General features: G+C 37.5%; 1 protein-coding gene across 5 annotated transcripts in view; it reads right to left on the reverse strand.

Moving 5' to 3' along the window:
- ARHGAP21 (Rho GTPase activating protein 21) overlaps positions 1–24,304 on the reverse strand; it is a 144,047-nt gene that overhangs the window by 118,744 nt on the left and 999 nt on the right. For all 5 annotated transcript variants that reach the window (XM_069086316.1, XM_069086320.1, XM_069086322.1 and 2 more), the window contains exon 2: positions 23,425–23,745. In XM_069086316.1, coding sequence (XP_068942417.1) covers positions 23,425–23,499 — 75 coding nt within the window. In that variant the 5' untranslated portion in view covers positions 23,500–23,745. The remainder of the gene's footprint in view (positions 1–23,424; positions 23,746–24,304) is intronic.

Raw genomic sequence — 24,304 nt, forward strand, 5'->3', positions numbered from 1 at the left:
CAGATAAGCCCAGATCTTTGTTGAAAGACTAAAAAAAAGGGTTGATAAATATACTTGTATAGGCTTATATGTTTTCCAAAGGAAAAAAAATGAAGTATAGTCCTCTATGCTTGATTTAAAATGAACACATTACATGCAAAGCCCTTCTTTCTGAGATACTAGTGGGAACCTGAGTTGATGACTTATTTTCATTCTAAGAAGGTTCCTAAAGCATTAGATGATATAGTAGAATATTTTACCAAAAGAATAAAGACATGTCTACCTTTCCCTGCTCATTTGCCTCACTCTAACCTTGGCAGAAAAAAGAACTTTCAGGAATGTTAAAGAACAATACAACACTAACTACACCCTTCCTTCCCTTGCTTGTCAAAAACCTTTGCAGCAAACAGAAGTCCAGAGAATATAAAACATGAGAGGAGGAGAATGGTGTCATATAGAAGTTTAAAGCAGAAACCAAAATTGGAAGAGTATAAATAGTTTCACTTTTAAATAAATCTTGTGTAGCCTTCACTTCTAGACTTTAAATTCTTTTTTCAAGGGTGAAAAGAAAAGAAAAAAATAGGAGAAAGATGGTATAATATCTGGATTGTAAGATCTTTTATTTAACTACTTTGTATTTACTCACTTTATATTTATGCTGTAAATATGTCATTGTTTCCCTCATTAGAATATAAGAAGTTCATTAACAATGGAGATCTTTTCATACTTTGTACTTGTATCCTCAGGAGCTAGCATAATGTCTGACACATATGCCTGATAAATATTTGTTAATTGACAGGGTTTAAGATTTAGCCTATCCAGGGAGAAGGGAACAGAAAATAAAATACCTCAAATTACAGTTTCCCAAAGTCTCTAAATACAAAGGTTTTCATTAGGAAATTATATCAAACAAGATGTGGCAACTAATTCACTGAATTATGTGAATGGAGGCTACTCTTAGGAAAACTTAAAAATATCATTCATGAACTGAATATAAAAGTTCACTAATGTGGCAATATTAACTGATAACTGCAAACCAGGAAGTGATCAACTCTACTCTTCTCTCCTTTTTTTTTTTTTTTTTTTGCTTTTTGGAGGACTTGTGGGTTAAGTGAAGGTGATCAACTCTAAGCATCCAAAAAAGAAGTCATGAAGACCATTCTCTAGAGTTAATGTGCTTTGCTGAGGTTTTCACTCATAATCTGGGAAAAGACCTTAGCTAAAAAGTCCAAGGTCTCCCACTGTATCCAGGGCCATCTCCAGTCATCCTGATCTAGATCTGGCCACTGGACCCATATGGTTCTAGAGGACAGAGTGAGGCTGGTGACTTTGCAAAGCCCTGGCCTCACTTAAATCCAATACACTTGCAAGTCACAATATCATCTTCCCCCTGATGTCCTGGTCCTCTGCAAGAATGAAGGACAAACAATAACAATGTAAAACACAATTTAACCAATTACATTATCTAATTCTTGGTTTTACAAATCCATCCCAGATTTGAATGAGCTGCTTACAAAGGAGTAGCAAAGGCAGGTACATAAATATGCATCAAGAAGTAAAAGCAATGTTAAGCCACCAAGGTGGGGGCAGAAAAACTACTGAAGGGTATTGGATCTTAAAAACTACAGCAGTATCTCAGTCACCTACTACCTTAGACGGATCAGCACTGACAAGCTGGTATCAATGTGTTTCTGGTGGTATCCCCAGTGGTTACAGGATGTTAACATGTTGCTCAATACAGAAGTCGATCTTTCCCAACTAGTCAAACTCTGAATTGATGTTCTAAAATGCATGTAGAAGGCAAGCATTACCTGACAAAATCACTGCAAAGACCATGAATCTGTGTACTCTCTCCTAGTTCTTCCCTACCTTCCAAAGCATGCCAACCAGTATTTTTAAGGGTATAGGAGAATTAGACTAGAGTTCAAAAATAGTTCAAGGGCATATATATGGAATTTTGCTACATGTACCACATACATACATACACACAAACATAGAATCATATTTCATGTCTATCTTTTTTAAGTCATGCTGCTTCCAGCTTTTATTATGTCTACAAATTTCAACACTGCCTCTCCCCTTCCCATATCCAAACAATCTTTTAAATCTGGCAATTTGGATAATGAGTGTTAGGTTAAGAGAAGGGAAAGGCAAGAGACCAAATAATTTCCTCTATTTTAAAGTCATAATTAGAAAACAAACTAAAAAAAAAAAGAAAATAAACTGTGTTTTATTTTTTAATTCACAGTGAAGAGAGGGAACAAGGGTGGCAAGGGAAGAGGACAAAGAATACAGTGAGATGAAACACTAGGTTATGTATTCATTGAAGCTCAAGGTTCGAAGATGAACTTCATGGACCATATACACTATCTTTGGGGGGGGGGGGGCGCAGAGTACACAGCTGGCCCTGCTTAGTCTAAAGAACCTGAGCTTTGGATCCAGACTTTAGAAGTTAAAAGTTTTTTTATTTCTTTTTAAGACATTCATTATGTTGCAAAGGCTTATTTACTAATACTTTGCTATTTTCAAATACTTGAATACAACCATGATGACCCATGCCTCAAATCTTCTCTTCTCCAGCCTCAATTTTCCCCAGGGTTTTTCGATTGAGACTTATATGGCATTATCTCCAGACCCCTCTCTCTTCTAGTCAACTTCTCTGGGTCATCCTTGAGTTGCAATAAGGAAAATTTTGGTTAATAAAATAATTTCCCAAAAGAGCTACTTAATGGAATCATTTACTTTAAGAGGTAAATGGGTTGTCCCTCAGTATAGATCTTTAAGCAATGGTTGAAGGCCCACTAAGTGTCAGGTAGGTGATGGTGATGACTCTCAAATCTACCTATTTTGTCTCAAACTTTTTGTTAACCTCCCAAGCTCACATCTTCAACTGCCTGTCAGATATTTCAAACTGGATATGCAGAGAACATTTTAATCAGGTTTTGTTTTTGTTTTTGAGAGGGGAAGGCAAGGCAATTAGAGTTAAGTGACTTGCCCAAGGTCACACAGCTGGTAAGTGTTAAATGTCTAAGGCCGAATTTGAACTCAGGTCCTCCTGACTCCAGGGCCAGTGCTCTATTCACTGCGCCACCTAGCTGCCCCAAAGAACATTTTAAATTCAACATATCCAGACTGTATATGGACATCAAGAGAGTGAGGATCTAGATGACTCCTTGTCTGTGAGCCTGAGGGACTAGGGTGGTGCTGTCCTCCACAGTGATAAAGAATGTAGGAGGTGGAGAGACTTTAAGGGGAAAGATAAGTTCTGTTTTGAATGTATTTATGTCCAAGAGACATCTTAAACTCAACACGATCAACATGGAATTCATTAGCTTTCCTTCTAAATCTCCCATGCAAGAGCATTCTTCCTGTTACTGTAGAGGGCAGCACCATCGTCCCAGTCCCTTTGGATGGCAACCTAGAAGTCACCTGGACTCTTCACTCTCTCTCAACCTCCATGTCCGATTCATTGCCAAGGCCTGCCCACTTCTCCCCACTTCTCTCTTTTGACACTGCCACCACTCTGTGAAGACAGGCCCTCATCACTTCACACCTGGACTTATGTAATAATCAGCTGGTGAGTCTGCCTGCCTCAAGTCTCTCCCTACTACAATTCATGCTCCTTGCCCCCTTACAGCCCTAAAGTGATTTTATTAAGGCGTAAGTGCAATCATGTGACTTCCCCTTCTCAATAAACTCCAATGCCTTCTTATTGCCTCCAAAAGTAAATACAAGATGCTCTGGCATTCCAAACTCTCCCTAAGCTAGCCCTTCCTCCCTTTTCAGTTTTATACCTTACTTCCCTGACATGTACTCTTTGGTCCAGTGCCACTGACCTCCTGGCTATTCTACAACAAGACCCTCCATCTCTCACAGCTCCTGGAATTTTCTTTGGCTGTTCCATGCCTGGAACACTCTCCCTCCTCTACTCTCACTATTGGTCTCCCTGTCTTCCTTTAAGTTCCAATCAAAATCCCAACTTTTACTGGAAGTTACTAATCCCTCTTAAATCTAGTACCTCCCCTCTGTTATTTATTTATCCTAAATATAGCATGGTTTATATATATTTGTTTGCATCTTGTCTCCCCCATTAGAGACTGTAAGCTCCTTGAGGGCAGGGACTGTCTTTTGCCTCTTTCTGTATCCCCAGCATTTAGCACAGTACCTGGCATACAGAAGGCATTTAACAAATGTTTGTTTATTGAAGGAGAAATGTATTTTAAGGTTTGAATCATAGGATCATAGCTTTAGAGTTTGAAGATACCTTAGAGCAGGGGTGAGGAACCTGCAGCCTCAAGGCCACACATGGTCCTCTAGGTCCTCAAGTGCAATCCTTTGACTGAATCCAAACTTCATGGAACAAATCCCTTTAATAAAAGGATTTGTTATGTTAAACTTGGACTCTGTCAAAAGGCTGCACCCGAGGACCTAGAAGGTCATGTGTAGCTCCAAAGTCACAGGTTCCCCACCCCTGCCTTAGAGGTTATGGAGTCCAAGCCCTTCATTTCAAAAATAAGAAAACGGACCACAGGATACTTGAAAATACTGCTGAAAGCAAGATACACTAGATGGTCTCTAAAGTGCCTTCCAACTCTATAATCTATGATCCTGTGATATTCATGGCACTATGCTGATCTGAGCAACCTTACTCAAAAGAGAATACGAGGCTAGTCTGGCATAACTCGTTAAAAGAACCACAAAACATTTATTTAATAAAAATCGACAATGCTTTTTCCGTGTATCTGTGCCAAGATGATTAGTCCATAGTTCTAAGCAGACAGAAAATGGAGACATTTGTCTATATTTTATTTTTTCTAAAGAATCCATAAAAAAAAAGAATCCATGAAAATATTATCAAGTACTGCTAAAGTTCTGCAGCTGGTCAATGGTAACCAAAAAAAAAAAAGGTTCTTTATCTTTTTTAAAATCTTCAAAAAGAGCAACAGGCTATGTGTGAACATGACAAAATTCTGCAAGAAACTGTACATATTATGCTAATTAGATGGTATCACACTAAAAAATGAAAAGCAGATAACTCCTCTGTTATATAAATAATTCCAAATATGTTTTTTTCAAATTCTTCAATGATAAAAATGTTCCCAAACACCAACAAACCCTGAATGACATTTATCCTTCTTTAAGGATATGCATATCCATTAACAAAATAATCTTACTGAAAAGTTGTATAATCTATTCTTTTTTCATTTTTCAAATAAAATTTGCTTTTGTAATGTTAACTACAAAAAATATTTTATTTTGGAATGAAAGGAGAAAAATCACTGATACCCAAAGAGGGAGGAAAAGTGCTATAAATTAGGGAGAAAATTCATGAAAATGCCTATAGATGGAAAACAGTGCTTTTCTCTTGAGAAGTTCAGAAATTCCATCACTAGGTTACAGCTGGCAAGGCCAAAGAGGAAAAGAAGTTGGAAGGTGAAGTGCTATATAATTCCTTCAGAAACCATTTCCTTCAGGATGACTTTTTTTAATGCTGGGCTGAAATAAGCATCCAAAAAGCTTGGGCAAGAGAAAAGAGGGAACTCTCAGGAAGACAGCAGAGCAGCCTCATAACCACTGGGAGAACCTCTGAGGGACAGCTGGTAAATTAGCTGCTGGTTTAAATTTTGGTAATGACCCCTGACAAGCCCTCTATTTTCCCCATTTAATTGAAAAGAGGAACAAATGACAACATATTGTATAAGAAATATACTTTCTTCAACTAAAAGCTTTATGATTCCCACTTAAAAGAATCAGTTTTACTATTGACTTAAATCACATCATATGATCTTAAGTTTCTATGTATTTGAATAGTAACATTTTAGACTACTAAATGTGCTTTTAAAATCTTGGCTTAATTTGCCACTGGAAAACAGATGTACTCAATTAAACATGACCAAAGAATGTATCAGCTTTTCGCCAATCATGAAGTTTTTACTAAGCACCAATACAGTGCCAGGCACTGTCCTAGGTGCTAAGGATACAAAAACAAAAAATAAAAGGTCCTGGTTCTCTAGAACCTTAACAAATTAGGGAGGGGTTAGGGAAAGAAGGTGATGAGGCAAAGTACATAATATACAGGTACATACAAAACAAGTACAAGGTAGTTAGAGAGGGAAGGAAGAACCCAGAAGTTGGGGTGAATAGGAAAGAGTTCACATAGAAGGCAGAGTGGAAGACGGTTTTTTTTCTACATTTGCAGTAAAGTGATAAGGGAAAATGGTACTGAGAATCCTAGCTCTTAAACCAACTACAAATATGAATTTAACTGTTGATATTCTAGATGTGAGATATTTGTCTACCAGTCAATCTGCTGAAACATGACTTATCTAAAATTCTTTTCCAGCAGTTTCTCCCACATGGTAACATGATACAAAATACTTAATAGAAACACAAAGACAACTCTCATGAACCACTGATTACTAACGTGAAGCAATGCCTTAAAGAGGTAAACACATGATGGCCAAAGAGTGTTCATCACTGCTATGGAGGATACCTTGTGCAATATCCAAATGGAGGGAATGTTCTCTCTACCTGGAGACGTTCTACAGATGCTCCTATCTTCAGATAACACTGTGCTTACTGCCTATGCACCAGAATACTTCAGGGTTCAGTCACTCTAACTCAAGAAAAGAGTCTAATTATCTACATATGAAAAAAGGGGAAGACCTCATTGTCCAAACTGTGGCATGTAGTTAGATGGACCACCTTTTAAAATGGTGTAGTTCTCCCCATTAGAAAGTAGGCTTATGAGAGTAGGTATTGTTTCATTCTTTGTATAACACAGAAATATTTGTAGCACATGCTCTGGGACTATACTTTCAAACCTCCATATACACTAGGTAGATTAGATTCCCAGCCGACAGCTCCCATTTCTCCTCAAGGGTCTAGAGGACCCTGGGAGTGTGAGGAGGGGATCTTTCTAATGCTACAGCTGAGTCCCTACCAGTACAATCTCCTCTAACCGTTATGATTTAGTTAGCTTTTAGAAATGAGTATTTACTAAGATGGTATAGTGACAGCAGCCGGCAAAAAGCATCACCACCATCACCCACTGGGGGCACACTATCCCACAAATAACATTCCAGGGAAAGTCAGCTCACACTTAGAAAAAAGCACTTGTGGCAAAGGAGTAACTCACAATTCCTGGTTGTTAAAAGTCCTTTTCTCCATCTGTAGAATCTTTATGAAGTTCCCCTTGCACACGGTGTAATTCTCTGTTGGTCTTCTTGTAGATCTCCTTTCTTCAATTTATCTAAGTTTGTCGTTAGCTCCAAGGATGCCAGCAAGAAATCCAAATGCTTCAACCCCCCTAAGTTCATAAGATTGGCCCCTAAGTAAAAGGGGCTGGGGAATGGGGAGACAAAAGATCCACTCTCCCTTCACCTCATACCAAGCAATTCTCTTTTAGGGAGTTGGTGAGAAGTCTCTCCTGAGACATGGCTGTTTTTAGAGAAGATCCACAGGGCATGACAACCTCCCATGCCACTAACAACATACCCACGTATTGTCACTTCACTTCGTCCTAGGCCTTCAAATTGATTCACTAAGCTATTTGATTCAATAGAGGTGTTCTCACTTGGTTAAGGTTTCAGGGCTAAATAAAGTATATTATTAGTTACTTTAAATAGGGCAAGGTAATTGATTGGTTTATTCACTTTTCAATTATTATAGGATATCTGATTTAGGGCTAGAAAGAACCTTAAAAGTTCATCTGATTCAACTCCCTCATTCTGAAGATGACTTGCCCCAGGTGACTCAGAGAGGGAGAGAAAGGACATCAGGTCATGACTCCAAAGCCAGTGATCTTCCCAGCTGTTCCTCTGAGCTATCCCATGTACCCAGCACAGTGCCTGGCCCATAACAGAAACTCAACAAATGCTTGTTAACTAACTGCCCTTGGAAAGGTACTGTAGATGGTCAATGGCCCAAAACTGAACAACCAGAAGAAAGCAGACTGAACTGCACTTGGGAAATTCACTGCACTTTATGTCATCATGACACAAAAGTTCAGCTTTTTAAGATCCAAATTTTCCCAGGGGAGAGACAGCATGGTGTGGTAGAGAGCTGGGTTCAAAGCCTCCCTGCCACAGACTGGCTATGTGACCCTAAGCAAAGTCACAACCTCTGAATGACCAGAGCAACTTAAAACTATAAATAAGGGGCTGGTCTGAATTGACAGAAGTCTCTCACTGGAAGCTCCTAAGAGATGAAATCACAGCTCTGATTAAACAAAGTTCTTTCATTGCTAATACTATATCCTCATAAATCATGGAAATGACAGCTTCAGAAGAATCAGAGCCTCAAGGTCACAGAATCACAGACTGAGAGCACAAAAGTGTCTAAAAAGTTATCCCTCATTTTACAGCTGCAGAAACAGAGACACAGGGAGCTGAACTGACAGCATCTGAGGCCGGATCTGAACCCAGGTCTTTGTGCCCTATCCACCATGTCATGCTGCCTCAAAGGATGCTGTCCCCGTTCTCCTAACCATGCAGAAACAGCTTCTCTCACAGCCCAAATCCAGAGCCACGAGGTGGGTGATCACCCCCAAAAGAACCTGTAACTTCCTTCCCACTGCCAACAATGATGGCTAAAGTAAAGAACCCTAATCCAGACTCAAAAACTAACCGTCCTCTCCCTGCTTTTATGTTTCTTAGAAACCAAGAGTGGAGAAACTTGAGACTGATATTCCTTTTCTCCTTCCCCACTGCTTGGGCTTTGAGCCTTCACAGCACCCTCCCCACGTATATACTGCTACAGGGCGGAGGACTTGACAGGAGAAGTTCCAGCACAAAGCTGACAGTGATAGGAAGCTCAACATTACAGGCCTCTCCAAATCACTTCACCAAGGTCACAATTATTGCTGTGGGGAAAGAGGTTGAGCAAAGAATGTCACAACTTGAGAGCAAAGAATGTCACAAATCCCCAACCAGTGACTGTGCCAGAAGCAGTCTTCCATGGCCAACCACATGCTCCTGAGTTCTACTCTACCTTTGTAATCTGCACACAAAGAGGATCGCTCCAGCCACAATCCAGGGTACATACAAGTATTCACACACAAGTGGTATTTCTTCTTGAAGGTCACTCCTTGGAGTATAACTGCAAGATAGCGGGAATAAGGTGTTGCATATTACAAAAAACATTTTGTGCACAAAAGTAGCGTAAAGGGCCTCATCAAGGACATGTTAAACAAGAAAAGAAAGGAGCAGTCATTTAGTAAAAAAAGAAAAAAGAGGATAGCATATGGACATTCCAAATATTAAAATACTCATAAGGCTTATTATCTGATGGTAGATCTCCAATGAAAAACTTCAAATAACGAGAAAAAGCAGATGAATTATTATTTGGACTAGTAGAGAATAAACATACTAATGACATCATCGTTCCATCTAAGTACTGAAGTATTAACTTACTTCCTTTATCTTCTTAATTTCCCACTCTTAGAATAAACTTTGAAAGGAAGCTTAGAGGTTTTCTAGTTTTGCAAACTTTAAACCACTACATAAACACTAGTACTATAAATTTCTAAAAGAGAGGCATTTTGCCTTATTTATCTTTTTATCACCTGCTCTGCCTACCATAGTTCAATGTATATAATGGATACTTCTTTTTTTTTTTTTTAAGAAAGTGCTTCCAGTTCTGTTCCGAAACAGCTCTGTGACCCAAGGCAAATCACTTACCTTCTCTGGGCTTCAGTGAACCTAAGCATTCCTTAGCTCTTAACCTTCTGAGGCTAAAGCTCCTTAAACTAATTCCTTCTGTCCTTGTACAAATGTGACAACATAAATAAATCCACAACAATACTGCTATGAATTGGTTGTTCAGTCATTTTGAAATGTTTTCTGAGTTCAAAATATTGAAATTAAATGTTGTCACAGGAAGGACAGCAGTGTGTTTACCACAAGGTTCAATAATTTTCAAGGCAACCAATTTAAGTTCAATGAATAATTCTACTTTGATTCTACTGGAGGAGTTGTTAACCTAGTGCTCAGGAACTTGTTTTTAAAATATTCGATAACTATTTTTCAATAAAATTAGTTTCCTTTGGAATCCCAAATATTTTAGTTTATGGACTTAAAAATATTATTCTGCAAAGAGGTCCATGGGTTGCCAAAAAATGTAAAGAAACCTGCCCTGAATAAGGTCTGGAGGCAAAGACTCACTATTTTATTTGTGCTCCTAGTTCCTACAACAATGCCTGGAACATCATAGAAACTTAACAAACGTTGGTTGACCAAATTCTTAGTACTGTATACCAACCAAGTCACATCCACAATATATGCCTCTAAGAAATTCCTAATAAGTAAGTCTATTATCTAACATCATAATTTAAAAAGAAATTTCACAAATGATACCTGGCAGTTATCCACAGAGTGGCCATTATCTCACTTCAAATGAAAAGGAAAAATGCATTAGTATCTAAGTATATCAGATAAGTGAAAAGGTTTTCAGTTATATCTGACTTCAGGACCTCATTTGGGGTTTTCTTGGCAAAGAAACTGGAGTGGTTTGCCATTTCCTTCTCCATATCATTTCACAGATGAAGAAACTGAGACAAAGAGAGTGAAGTGACTTGCCCAGGGTCACACAGCTAGGAAGTGTCTGAGACCAGATTTGAACTCAGGAAGATAAGTCTCTATCAGGCCTGAGTTTTATCCACTGAACCATCTAGCTGCCCCTTAGGTGAGCTACGTGATAAATTTTTGCCATTTTCAAAAACTATATAAATCAAAAAAATTATAATCTACATCAGTACTCACATAAACTAAATCACAAATGCTTGAAGCACAAGCAAGTTAAAATGTCTTCTCTGAGGTTATACCTTATATAAGTAAACTGATAAAGATCTCAAAAGATGGAAGCAGCCAATTTTGAAAAGGGGTTTGAGGAAGACAGATACCTTAATATACTATTAGTAGAGTTCTGAATTTGCCCAACCATTTTGGAAAGCAATTTCCAGTGATTAAAGTATATACACCTTTCATTCAGAGATGCCTTCAGTGTCCAAGATCAAAAACAGGAAAAAAAAAAAAGGATAGTCCCATATACAGAAACTTTTTTTTTCCTTATTGGTAAATAGTAATTTTATTTTTTTCCAATTACATTTAAAGATATTTTTCAACATTCATTTTTATAAGATTTTGAGTTCCAATTTTTTTTCTCTCTCCCAAGCCCCCTAAGAGGACAAGCATAGGTTATACATGTATAATCACGTAGGAATATTTCCACATTAGTTGTGCTGTGAAAGAAGAAACAGAACAAATGGGAAAAGCCAAAAAAGTGAAAATAATATGCTCTGATCTGCATTCAGACTCCATAGTTCTTTCTCTGAATGTAGATGGCATTTTCCATCATGAGCCTTTTGAAATTGTCTTGGATCACTGTATTGCTGAGAAGAGCTAAGTCAGTCATAGTTGAACATCACACAATGTTGCTGTTACTGTGTACAATGTTCTGGTTTTGCTCACTTCACTCAGCAACAATTCATATAAGTCTTTTTAGGTTTTTCTGAAATCTGCCTGCTCATCATTTCCTACATATAGCACAATACTCCATTACATTCATATACCACAATTTGTTCAGTCATTCCCTCAATTTCCAATTCTTTGCCACAACAAAAAGAGCTGCTATAAATATTTTTGTACATGTTTTTCCCTTTTTTAATAATTTCTTTGGAATACAGACCTAGTAGGGATCAATATTAGTAGCTGGATCAAAGGGTACACACAGTTTGGGTATAGTTCCAAATTGCTCTCCAGAATAACTGAATTATACAGAAATTTTCTGTAGTAGTTAAGATCTAGTAACCAAGTAAGTACTCACTGATTGAAGAAGGGCTAAAAAAAATACATTACATGAATTTAGTGAACTATTACTGCACTCTCACCAATGATGACTGAAGAATTCAGAAAAGCACTGGAAAACATAGTGATGAAATGGGATATAAGTAGAGTCAGGAAAACAACAGAAAGAACAACAAAAAAGAAACTGAACATTGTAATTATAATGACCCAAGTTTATCCTCAAAGAAGAGATGAGAAAAAGGCACCTATCACTCTTCTTTGTGGAAATGGGGAGCTATGGGCATAGAACATTGCATATACCATCAGATTCAGATGGTGTGTTGATATGTTTTGCTGAAATTATTTCTCACCTACCCTCTTCTCTTTTTTATTCTTTTGTTACAAGAAATAACTCTCTGGAATGGGGAAGAAATATGTCTGGAAATAAAGGTAAGATAAAAATAAAAGTAAGTTTGTAAATGCCTATTAAAGACCAGTACAGCACAAAAAGCAGCAAAGTATAAATAGAAATACCTCCAATAAAGATTAAGGACAACAAAGAATTTGTGGGAACATGATTAACACATCATGCAACTGTGCATTATTATTTTTCAATTCAAAGTAGAGAGGATTAACAGGAATGGAAAAAGCTCCTAAACGTATAGTACCAATTTTCAAAACAAATATAGTTCTAGTGTTAAGGAAAATAAATACCATCAGGCCACCCATTGGTTGCCATTCTATAATATTACAAAAATGTTTCCTTTGGGTAGCCTAGCCTTATAAAGTAGCTGTCTTCTCTACCATTATGAATAAGACTTCCATAATACCATTACCTAGAAAATATCGCTTTTTCCACAAAGTACTGTTTACACATATTTAACAGCCTACATGTGCTATAAATTCACTTATCTCAGAGGTTTCAACAAATAAGTCTTCCAGTGAGGAATGGTGGGAAGGTCTCAAGAATGAAATTCTAAAAACACATAAAAAATTCCAATGTAGAAAAAAAGGACTTGTCTAAAGAGACTGAAGTGAATATATCAGCAAACTAACTCATCAACCAACTCAGTTTTTTAAAAGACCTGTTCAGAAAAATTAAGACAGGTAATAGAGAATAAATTAAAGAATGTAGCATCATGTTTGAAGAGCTCAAGAGTGCCAAAGTTCAGAATTATTTTACATTAGAAAAAAAACTAAAGACAATTTTAAAAAGGTTTAACTCTATTGGATAAAAGAAAAGGATCAAAAAACAGTGAAGACCACTGTTTGCAATGGATAAGATGACACAGTCATTCAATTCCTATTTCGCTTCTACTTGCTCCGCCATAGGAAAAGTCTTTGGATTGAAAAGAGCAAAACAAACATGGTTGATAGGAACAGGTATAAAGAGAAGTTAGGGGATGGTAGGACAGACTCTAATCATTGACCTAGGGTCTAGAAAGAAATAGCAAAAATTATTATTGAATCATCTTCAGTGATCACTGAAAGACTGGGGAACTGGAGAATACCTATAGGTTTAGAGAAGGGCAATCACTGTTCAGATTTTGAAAAAAGGAGTGAGACTAGAGTTTGTCAACTATAGGTCTGGAAGACTTCAACCCCTGACAGAATTGTATAAAGTGAATACCTTGGAAAGAAACTGGAGATCATAAAGAGTCAGCATGCCACTGTCAACAGGTCATGACAACCTACCCTTTCTTTTTATTTTTTTAAACAGGGTTACTGAACTAGTAGAAAAATTTTTACCAATCCAAAGTTTTTAACCAGGATCGATTTCAGGGGATGTGTAAACTTGGATAGGAAAAAAATATAATTTGTTTATTCCAATATAATTGGTTTACTTTATAATTTATATCATATATGTGTGTAGACAGAGATATATAGATATAAAATTTTATACATACAAAAACAGAATTCGGAAAAGCGGTCCATAGATCTGATCGTACTACCAAAGGAGTTTATGACATAAAAAAGGTTAAGAACCCCCACTCTAGATATAGATATAGTTTACCCTGCTAATTATGTAGAAAAGATGAAGAGATATGAGTTCACAATAGTACAATGACATGAATTTGGAACTGGTTGAATGGACAGCCCAACCTACAGCCAAGCCAGAAAGAGTTCTCCAATGGTTGCCTCAGAACTTTAGCTTGGCCTTGGTGTTGTTTTAACACTTCTCAATGGCTTAAAGGCGTAGAGAGAGTGGATACTGTTGTCAAGTCTGCAGATGACAAAGCTGAGAGATAGTTAAGAATGAAGAGTCAGGATACAAAACGATCTTGACAGGCTAGAACATTGGACTACATCTAACAAGATGAAATTTAACAGGGTTAGATGTAGGGGCTTACAACTGGGTTTATGAGTCAACAGTATGATATGACAGCAAAAAGGATTCTAAGCAACATTAGAACAGTAAGAGAGGCTCAAGTCCCTAACAGAGTTCCTTTCAACATAGGAAAAGTTCAGGTGCAGGCCACTGCGATAAGATGAGGTATGCAGCTTTATAAAGTCCTTCATCCTTTCAGAGATAAATGAAGCCTACTACAGAGTGGTCTGAACTACCAAGAAAGCCTCATCATAGGCCAATAATTTCCTACTGGCAACAAGATTATAGAATGCCCAAATCTAGTCTAAGTACTCTGAAACTGTTGATAATATAAAATTTTTAAGCCCTTATGCTTTCAACATGTGGAATTTAACTTTAGAACACAAATTCTCATAGATTACCATACTGTTGGCCAGCTTCCTTGGTTATAACTTTCAATGCCCATGACAGTCATCTTTTTAACCTACTCCTTCAATATCACCTGTTATAAAGACTGTTCTATTGCAAGACTACTCTAATGATATGAAACTTCTTCCTTATATTGATCTAAAATCTGCTTCTCTGTAATTTCCACACACTGTTCCTACCTTGGCTTTCTGGAATAACAGTAGCCTACATTCTTTTTCCACATGATAGTCTTTCACACATTTAAAGATTGTCATTTCTCACAACTACCAACCTTTCCCTTCTCTAAGCTAACCATCTTTGGTTGCCTCAACCATTACTCATATTATATAGCTTTCAGAAGCCCTACCATCTAGCTCAATAAACTAGGGAATATTCAAATGGAGGCAACATCCCTCAAACTGCAACATACAATACCAAAAATGACATTTCTGACCACCACAGAATACAGGAGAACTACATATCATTGTGATCTGGGTATACTTCTAGCGCTTCCTGCAGCCCAAGACCATATATTAGCTTAAGCTGTTAATATATACATCACTGCATCACATTGACCTTTTGGTTACCTAAAATCCTATAAGTTTAAGAAAATGAGAGTAGCTTAGAATTCTGCTTATTTAAAAATCATATGGTTAAATACTTAAAGACAACTTGTTTGCATTATTTTACAATCTAGCTTCCTAACCTAAGATAAAATTTTTAAACATCCACATTTTTTCTTATGAATTTATAAAGATTATAATTCTCATTATCTAGCCTAAGAAAGAATGGCTTTGAAAAATACAGTGCATCTTGAAGAGTTACTTTTCAGCTTTTTATTTAGTCATCTCCCCTCACAGTAGAAAGAGCAGTTATTATGCCTAGGATATATTCACAAGATACTACTATATTCATATTATAGCTTTTATTATTGTTTTACTTGAAAAGAAACAGAATGAAGGAGCACCTTCTAAAACATCATAGCCCTCTGTAGGTGGCCGAGTACCGTCCTTGTTGAAGGCTCTATCTTTGTAGGAACAGCAGTTATTACACTCCATTTGGGATTTGTGCTCAGATATTTGAGCTTGAAAAGTTACAGTCATGTTGATACTGCACAAGTTGCCACTGTTACTATACTCAATACCAGTGAGCTGTATTTATTATAACCACAGCATGTACCTTTTGCCAAAGCAAACGCCAAACACAAAACAACTCAATAACTCAAGTTTATATAGCGCTTTAAAGTTTACAAAGCACTTACCTTCCCAATAGCCCTATGTAGTAGAAAGACTGTTAGTATTCCCTTGTTAAAGGTTATCAAAGAAGTACAAAAAAAAAAATTAAAGCGATTTACTAAGGGTCATATAGCACAGATAATAAGGGTAAAATTCTGATTCTAGTAGCAGTATATACAAATATGTGTTCTTTTTCTCTATCTCCCTTTCTGAAAACAAAAAAAAAAAGGATATGTTATATAGAGATGTGTATACAAACACACCCATATATATTATATATGGGTGTGTGTATATGTGTATATACATATAAATACACACATATACACATATGTATATATGTATATGTATTTTTTTTTTTTTGCTCCAGCCTGGACCAGATCTAGGCCTTCAAAGACAAGAACATATGCTCTAAAAAGTGTTTAAAAGCACTGCTTTTAGCAGCATAGGCTTATTGAAAAACAGATGGCTCATGAGATTGGAAATGTGATACTTGAAGTCTTTTAACAGTTTTCTATATTCTCCACACACTCCTTTTGAGCGGGCACTCTTAATCAATTCTACTTTACCTGCTGCGATTAAGACTTTGATCCTTATAATTTTTATGCATTTTTCCTAATATCAAATAACTGCTAGCCATAGTCTCGCATCTTGCATCAAAGCTGCTACTCCCTGAAGTGGTGACAAGTAAAGAAGTAGAAATCATTCCTTTTGGGGGCATCAGAAGTTAAAGTTCTCTCTCAGTTTATTTATACATACTGAGGAGGAATGACCCAAGAAACTCCCAACACAAAGGATCTGGGCAACCTATGACTTAACAGAAGTCCTAGGGAACTGTGTGAGATACACAGAGGTCAGTTGACATGCCCAGGCTCTCAGGCTAGCAAGCAGGGTTTGAACTCAGGTCTTCCTAACTTCAAATTCAGCACTATATCCATTAGTCTCTTTTATATATACAGTGTGAGAATAATGTAAATTTAACTTCGTAATTCTTTCAAATTTTTCAGTGGCATTGAGTCTTTAATCTATCAATGTCAATATGTTACAGTCAATCTTTACATTCATATGAAAGTTCAAGTCCAATCCTCAGTTTACAAAAGAACGAAGCCCTTAAGGTTAAGTAACTTGCCCACCATCAGACAGGAGGTAATAACCAGCAAACAGGAATTGAGGCCTATAGTCTCCAAATTCAGTATTCTGTCCTGATCACTACACTTTTATCAGTTTTCCTCTCTCGAGACTTTGCATATCATCTAAACATATTTGGGGGGGTGGGGGAGGAAGGGGGGAGGATTACTTATAAACAAGACTCTTAAGTCAATACAGATATTGATTAGCACAGAGAAAACCACAAAATTCGTTTCCAGTCTTCTTTACTTCCCTCCAAGTATCTCCAATTCCACTACAGTGGTTGCTGTTCCAGAGCGAACCTCCATCTCCATCTCCCAACTCAAGTGTTTTGTCACTGGTTGTCCATAACTGGCATACTCTTCTCCCTCATCTCTGCCTTTCGGCTTCTTTCAAGACTTTCTACACTCTGCATGTCATCTTCTGCAAGAGGTCTTTCTCTCCAGTCCCCTCCCCTTGCTAGTGGCTTCCTTTTTAAGATTACCTCCAATTTACTGTGTCTAAATCTTGCACGTGCATAGTTGGCTCCACCATCAGAAGGTGAATTCCATGATGGCAGGGACTGTTTTTGCCTTTATTTGTGTCCCCAGCACAATGTCTGGCACATTTTGCCGTTGTTCAGTTGCTCAGTCGTTTCTGACTCTTCCTGACCCTGTGGACCACGTCATGCCCATACTGGCCAAGGGGTTTTCCTGCCATTTCCTTCTCCAGCAGATTAATGCAAACAAAGTTTAAGTTTGCTCAGGGTCACACTGCCAGAAAGTGTCTTTAGCTGGACTTGAACGCAGGTCTTCCTAACTTCAGACCCAATGGTCTATCCACTGAGTCACCTACCTGCCTCCAAGGCAAGCAGAGGTTAAGTGACTTGCCCAGGGTCACACAGCTATAATTGTCTGAGTCAAAATTTGAATTCAGGTCTTCCTGATTCTAGGCCCAGCACTCTATCCACTAAACCACTTAGAATCACTTAATAAAATAAATTTGATTAAACAGAGCAGGACATATCCACAATTCTTGAAACCTTATCTGATACCTTAAAATTCAACAATCAATGCTGCGGCTGGCCCTCCCAATCACCATCACCTTCTCACACACAAGAATCATAGCATTTTCAAGCTTCAAGGGAATTCCTCATTTTACAGTTGGGGAAACTGTGACCTCACCAGGTCAAGTGACTTGGCTGAATTATTCCCCATTATTTGGCATTCCCACCACAGAGAACAGATGCTACCAAAAGCAGTCACTTCCCTGCCTGGTTTAGAGACTATACTAGGAGATTCTCCTTCATTAGTTTAATTATATAATGAGTGGACATGTAAACATTGATGAGGAAATCACATAAGTACCTTTCCAAAGGTATTTTAAGCAATTCCTCTTAAATATGGTAACCACAAATAAATTAATAAACGCATAAAAAGTATTCAGCATAAACACAGGTATTTTCACAAGGGAAATGGTAAAACAAGATATAAACATATCCCCATACCATTTGTAGCTGAATACAAAAAAAAAAATTAAAACTGTCTGTCTTGGGCGACTAAGTGGCACAGTGAATAGAGCACCAGCCCTGGAGTCAGGAGGACCTGAGTTGCAGCCTCAGACACTTAACACAAAACTACCTATGTGACCTTGGGCAAGTCACTTAACCCCAACCTTCCCCCCCCTCCAAAAAGCAAAAAAAAAAAATCGTCTGTCTTGCATTCACTGCTCTTATCACAAATTTCACTGGATCCCTAATACCAAAGTACAAATGAATTTGCCAAAGATTCAAGACCTTACAGAGTCCAGTGTCACCTAACTTCAGAGTCCTTTTAGTTTATTTCCTCTCCAACATCCTGTGTCCCACCTAATCTGGACCCCTTCCCTATTTCTAGCTTCCACGCCCTCACTCAGCTTTTTAATATTACACACTATAGAGTTTATGTCTAATCCTCCTATTAGACTGTGATTCCATATATCTTCCTCACTTTTTGGCTCATTGCTCTGCAAACAATAGGTCCTTAAAATATGCTCACCATATAAACAAACACTAAATTTATATTTTAATTTATAATCTGTAACAAAGTTTTAATGATAGGTACAATTACCTGTTATATGTAAGTTAACAAACCTGAAACTCCTTATTTTTCATCTTTACACCACAAATCAACTGCCACGTAGTTTTTGAGAAGCTACTTTGGGTTTAATATTGTACAGAACATCCAAAACAGTGCTTGCAAAACTGCCTATAATCTAGTAGTTTTCTATACACATACACACACACACACACACTAAACAAACAGTGAATAAGACAATGTTAAAACATCTGCATCATATACTGTTAAAGTTCTAACAATTAGAGAATTGCCTCTCACCCCAGAGATCCCATTGCTAAGGCATACACCCTAAGGAAGGCAAAGACTGAAAAGAAATGAAAATAAAGTAGACACCCATTGATGTGGAATGGCTAACTAAATCACAATACATGAAAATAAAAGAATTTTACCACTTTGCACCTAACAATGAAAATGAGAAATACAGAGAAGCATAGAACTCTTATATGAAATGACACAAAGTAAACACAACTAAAAAAAATTTGCCTGATGATTACAACATAAAATGAAAGAACAACAAAGGGGCAGCTAGGTGGCACAATGAATAAAGCACCATCTCTAGAGTCAGAAGGACCTGAGTTCAAATCCAGCCTCAGACACTTAACACTAGCAGTGTGACCTTGGTCAAGTCACTTAACCCCAATTTCCCAGGCTTCCCCCCTCCAAAGAGCAAAAAAAAAAAAAAAAAGAACAACAACAAAACAAACTTAATGCTATGTAATAACAAGTGACCAAGCTTGGTGTGGAAGACATGAGAAAAGTGGGGGACTGTGACGGTGGAGTATTCCATGTACTACAGGACTCAGTGAATATGTGGGCTGGTTTTGTTGAACAGCTTTCTTTCCCTCCCTTTTTTTCTTTACTATCTGAAAGGGGAGGGAGAAGCAATATATTAGAAAATGAAGACGATGTGAAAACAAAAAAGATACCTATAATTTTTTTTTAAAAATTAAAATAGGATAGCTTATGATAAAAGGTGAATTGTTCAAGAGAAGTCAGAGAAGATGGAAAAAGCACAGGTATTTTGGGAATCCCAGGGTTTGCTCCAACATAAACAGGTCACTTACTCTGAGCCTCAGCTTGGTCATCTTTAAAGTAGAAATAATAGTGTCTACCACACAGACCTCACAGGGCTGTTAAAAGGATGGAAGGAGATCATACATAGACTTTTTTAAGTTTTTTTTTCCCCCACTAGGAGGGCTATAAAACTCCAGCACCAATGCAAATGGACAACTCCTCTTAAAGTTTCAGAGAGCTGTCTGGGTGGGACAGGAAAAATAAATGACTTGCTCAAGGTCATATAGGTCATGTCAGAGGCTGACCCACTTTCCAATATTATATACAACCTCTCAAACGCTAATAGCATTAAAAACATAACATGCAATAGAAAGCTGAAGAAAGGCTTCCAAAAGATGGGATTGGAGCTGGATCATGACGGAAGGTGAGGTAACAGCAAACTTTGAAAGAGGAAATGAGCAAAGGCAACAGTGTTCAGATTTCAAACAAACAGAAAAATTCTACACAGGCTACATTGCAGAGCCAAAAGAAAACACTACTGCCCTTCAGGTTTAGTGCAAACACTTTTGAAAAGTTCACTCGCACATATTTTCAAATAAAAAAAAATATCCAACTTTGCCAGAATATAACCTGAACCATTTTTCCATGGGTGAATAAAAATAACTACTTCCATCAGACCTGTTACATTTTCAGTATGTGGAAGGTGATAAATCCATTTGCATTCCTATATGACATGGGTGTAAGGTTTAAAGGGAACACATTTGTCTCTGTGTGAAGTTATATAGCAATAAACCTTATTTGTAGAAGGTGGAGTTGACTAATTAGAGCATGAAACAGACTTCCCACTATCTACGCTGATTTCTACTGTGGTCCAAGTTCAATTCCTCCCAACACATATTAACAAAATTGGTTTACAGAATTCCAACCTTACCATTAAGAAGTACAAGTTATTACTTCATGGTGCTTTAAGAACAAATAAATTTAACTATAAATTTAGGAACATCATTTAACACTTTTAAGGTAACAGTTCTATATTAACATATCAACGATTAACATAATGAGACTGCCAGAAGCATAATAATAGAGTAGATCACCCAAGCTAATCTGCCAACATTATTGTAAAATAATTCCCTTTTAAATCTATAAAATGTTTCCAGGGATTATTATATACAGGAAGTATAAAATAAATAAAAATCCTAACTAAATGGAAGAAACATTTGCATACATTTCTTTTCATTCTGGACATTAAACTGCTTCTCCATACTACAAGGCCATTTTGCTTCACTTTCCATGTATATCCAAACAGAATATCTAGTATAGGAAAATGCACTGCAATTAAATATAACAAAAAATTAAATATTCTACCTGTGAATGTGTATAGGATCACTCTAAACAAGGAAAACACAATTTTACCAAAAGAAAAAAAAAGACATTACATTTTTCTTAATTTCTCTGAGACAAGAAACAATATGATCTTGCCAATAACATCAAAATTAAGACATTTCACAGACACTTCAAAAAAATTGATACTGTAATTGTTAACAGAAGCCAAGTGTGCAATTGGAAACATTTCTTTCTGACCAAAGTACAAGAAGTGTCCATTATAAATCTTGTTTTCAAGGGTATTTAGCTGAGCTATTAAAAAATTTTTTTTCTAAAAACTTTCAACTGAAATTAGTTGTTGCAAACTATAAAGCAAACAGCATTCTAATTAAAGTGTCCATTAGAAACATATGACAAGCCATTAGGAATACAATTCATATTATGTAAGTACCAAATACTTCAAAACAATTATCAAGGTATGAGCCTTCACATACACTATTATACCACTTCCAAAAGGAGTTATTATGGTACCACATCAACGATCAGAGGATTATGTTACTACTGTACTTAGTCATGCTCATGTTTGTACCTACAAACAGGTGTCTTAAGATGTTGTGCAGAAGTAAAGCCTAAAGTAAACTTCCAGCAATATCATCTGACAAGAAGTAAAGTTTAATGAATGCCAAATAAATACTGTACTCCACCAGATCAGTCATTTAACTTCAGATCATCTACTATGAAGTCAACAGCGTGTGGAAAAAAAATTTCCTGTCTATACAAAGTATGAAAAACAAAGTTCACCTTTAAACTATTTTATAAAATTGTCACAATTCATGCAGTTACACTTGATAATGTCAGTCTTCATTACAGAGTTAATATTACATGATTATGAAGTCAAAGCACTTAGAAATGAGTAGGTGAGAGGCAAGTACTGAACTCTGAATTGCAGCTATTTTTGTAGTCATGTTAAACAGTTAATTTTATGGTAACAATATAGGCGTACTTTATAAAAATTAAGGTTTGTTTAATCTCTTGCATTTTCGGTATGGGAATTATAATAATCTCCAGTAACACAGTAAGCAAAAATTCCTTTATCATAGGAAAAGAAAGAGAGAGGGAGGGAGAGAGAAAAGGAGAGAGGGAGAAAAAGAGAGGGAAAGAGAGAGAAAGAAAAAAGAAAAAAGGAATGAAAAGAAAGAAACATTCAAAGTTAGGCTCATATATAGTAAGTAGTTTCAATCCTGCTTTAAGGGAAAAAAAGTTCTGAAAAAAAATAGCATCCCTCCTATCTTCTTCTGTTAGGCTGACCTGGCACTACAAATAATGATATACATAAGGAGGAGAGAAAGACTGACAGTGAGTCCTTCAGAAAAGTCTAGCCTGAACAGGCAACACAACATTTTTTTACTAAGGACACCAATTCACAAAACTTCTAAATATGATAAATTTAAATAAACAGATACCCACCAAAAGCAGGAGAGTTCTCAGAGAAAATCAAAGGTACAGCACTAGATTACATACAACACTACCTACAAAACATTTGCAAGGTTTTAAGTCATTGGAAATGACTGGAGTTTTCTCAAAGGGAAAGACAATTAACACCAGCAGCAATCAGACCACGGCAGACAGATAAATCTGTGCTACTATTTTCCTGGCCCCAGCAGGAAGCCAAATATAAAACTTAAAAAAAAAAAACCACATCACATCAACATACACAAACACCTGGGAAGAGCTTCCGCCTGCCAGTGGGTCTAACACATGGCCTAACCCACAAGCCTTTAAACCAGTATCCTTGAAAGAGAAAGGGGGTGGGGTGGGGGGTGCCATGGAGGAAAAGGTGAAAGGTGTCTCTCTTTCCTTTTCTTCCTAGACAACTGGAAGTTGGGGATTTGGGGTTTGGGAAAAGCGAAGTACAGCAACCTGAGAGTTGAGGAGAAACCTTCTTTCCTAAGCCAATTAAGGCAGCCTGGAGAAACAGTACTCAGTTCAGAGAACAGGATATTAATCAGCTGAAATCCAAGGAAAAAACCAAACCAAACCCCTTTTCCCTTAAAGCATCTCTGCTGCAGCGGCGGCATCCCCGAAGACGCTCACGGGGTTTCTCTGAACAAATATCTGGGAAAACTGAGTGTGGGCTACACTGGAGCTCTTACCTCCTCCATAGGTGTTCCACAAGGCTGATTCCCGTCTCCATCTCCCTCAGGTAGACCAGTCCAATGTGTCGCCATTATTTCATTTCAAATTACAAAGGAGGGACAAATCCTCAGGAGTCCACATTGGAGGAAAAACCCACAGGCACACACCCACCGCTATGCAATTCCAATCCAGCCCCCGCGAGGGGCAGAGAATGAAAGACAGCCGGCACGGTTATATTTTACAAAACAAACAAAAAACACCTTCTTCGCTACGCCAAGGTAATCACTTTGGACTTCTGAATTCAGGGTCTTCCTCCATTTCTGCTGGTTGGAAAATTGCTAAAAAGATAAAAAAAGGGAGAAAGAAGAGGGTAACAAAGCTGTGTCTGGGCTTGGGGTAAGGTTCTCTCTCCCCCCTTCAGCTGCTCATCCCCGTTAGACTAATAGCAGAAACCCGTCATCTTCTTCCTCCTCCTCCTCTTCCACCCACTTTTTCTCCCATCCCCAGAGTCCAGGGGTATTGGAGTGTGAGGAGCAAGAGCTCCCCCACCAAAAAGAAACCCTTCCCTGGAACAAGTTAACCAGAATAAACTCTCCATAGCCAAGCTAGCCCTTTCTCCTAATCACGGACAAGACTCTTTTCGCCCTTCAAATGGTCCATTAGTCCGGCCCCAAACCTCATATGAATATATTCCCCCTCCCATAACACCCCACAAATCAGGCAAAGATCCTGTAACCAGGAAAGGTGGGGGGCACGCTCTAGTTTCAGCCCAACACCCGCCGTTCTGGAGATTGGCACTATGTAGGGTGTGGGGTTTTGTTTTTTTAAAGGCATTTCAACAACAAAGTTCTGGGGGCAGAATATAGAATCTTCTTTATTCCTCCGAGACCGCGGCTA

The sequence above is a fragment of the Petaurus breviceps genome, unplaced genomic scaffold (assembly GCF_028583685.1).
Source record: "Petaurus breviceps papuanus isolate PSGF00001 unplaced genomic scaffold, PetGlider_PUasm1.0 178, whole genome shotgun sequence".
Classification (NCBI taxonomy): Eukaryota; Metazoa; Chordata; class Mammalia; order Diprotodontia; family Petauridae; genus Petaurus; species Petaurus breviceps.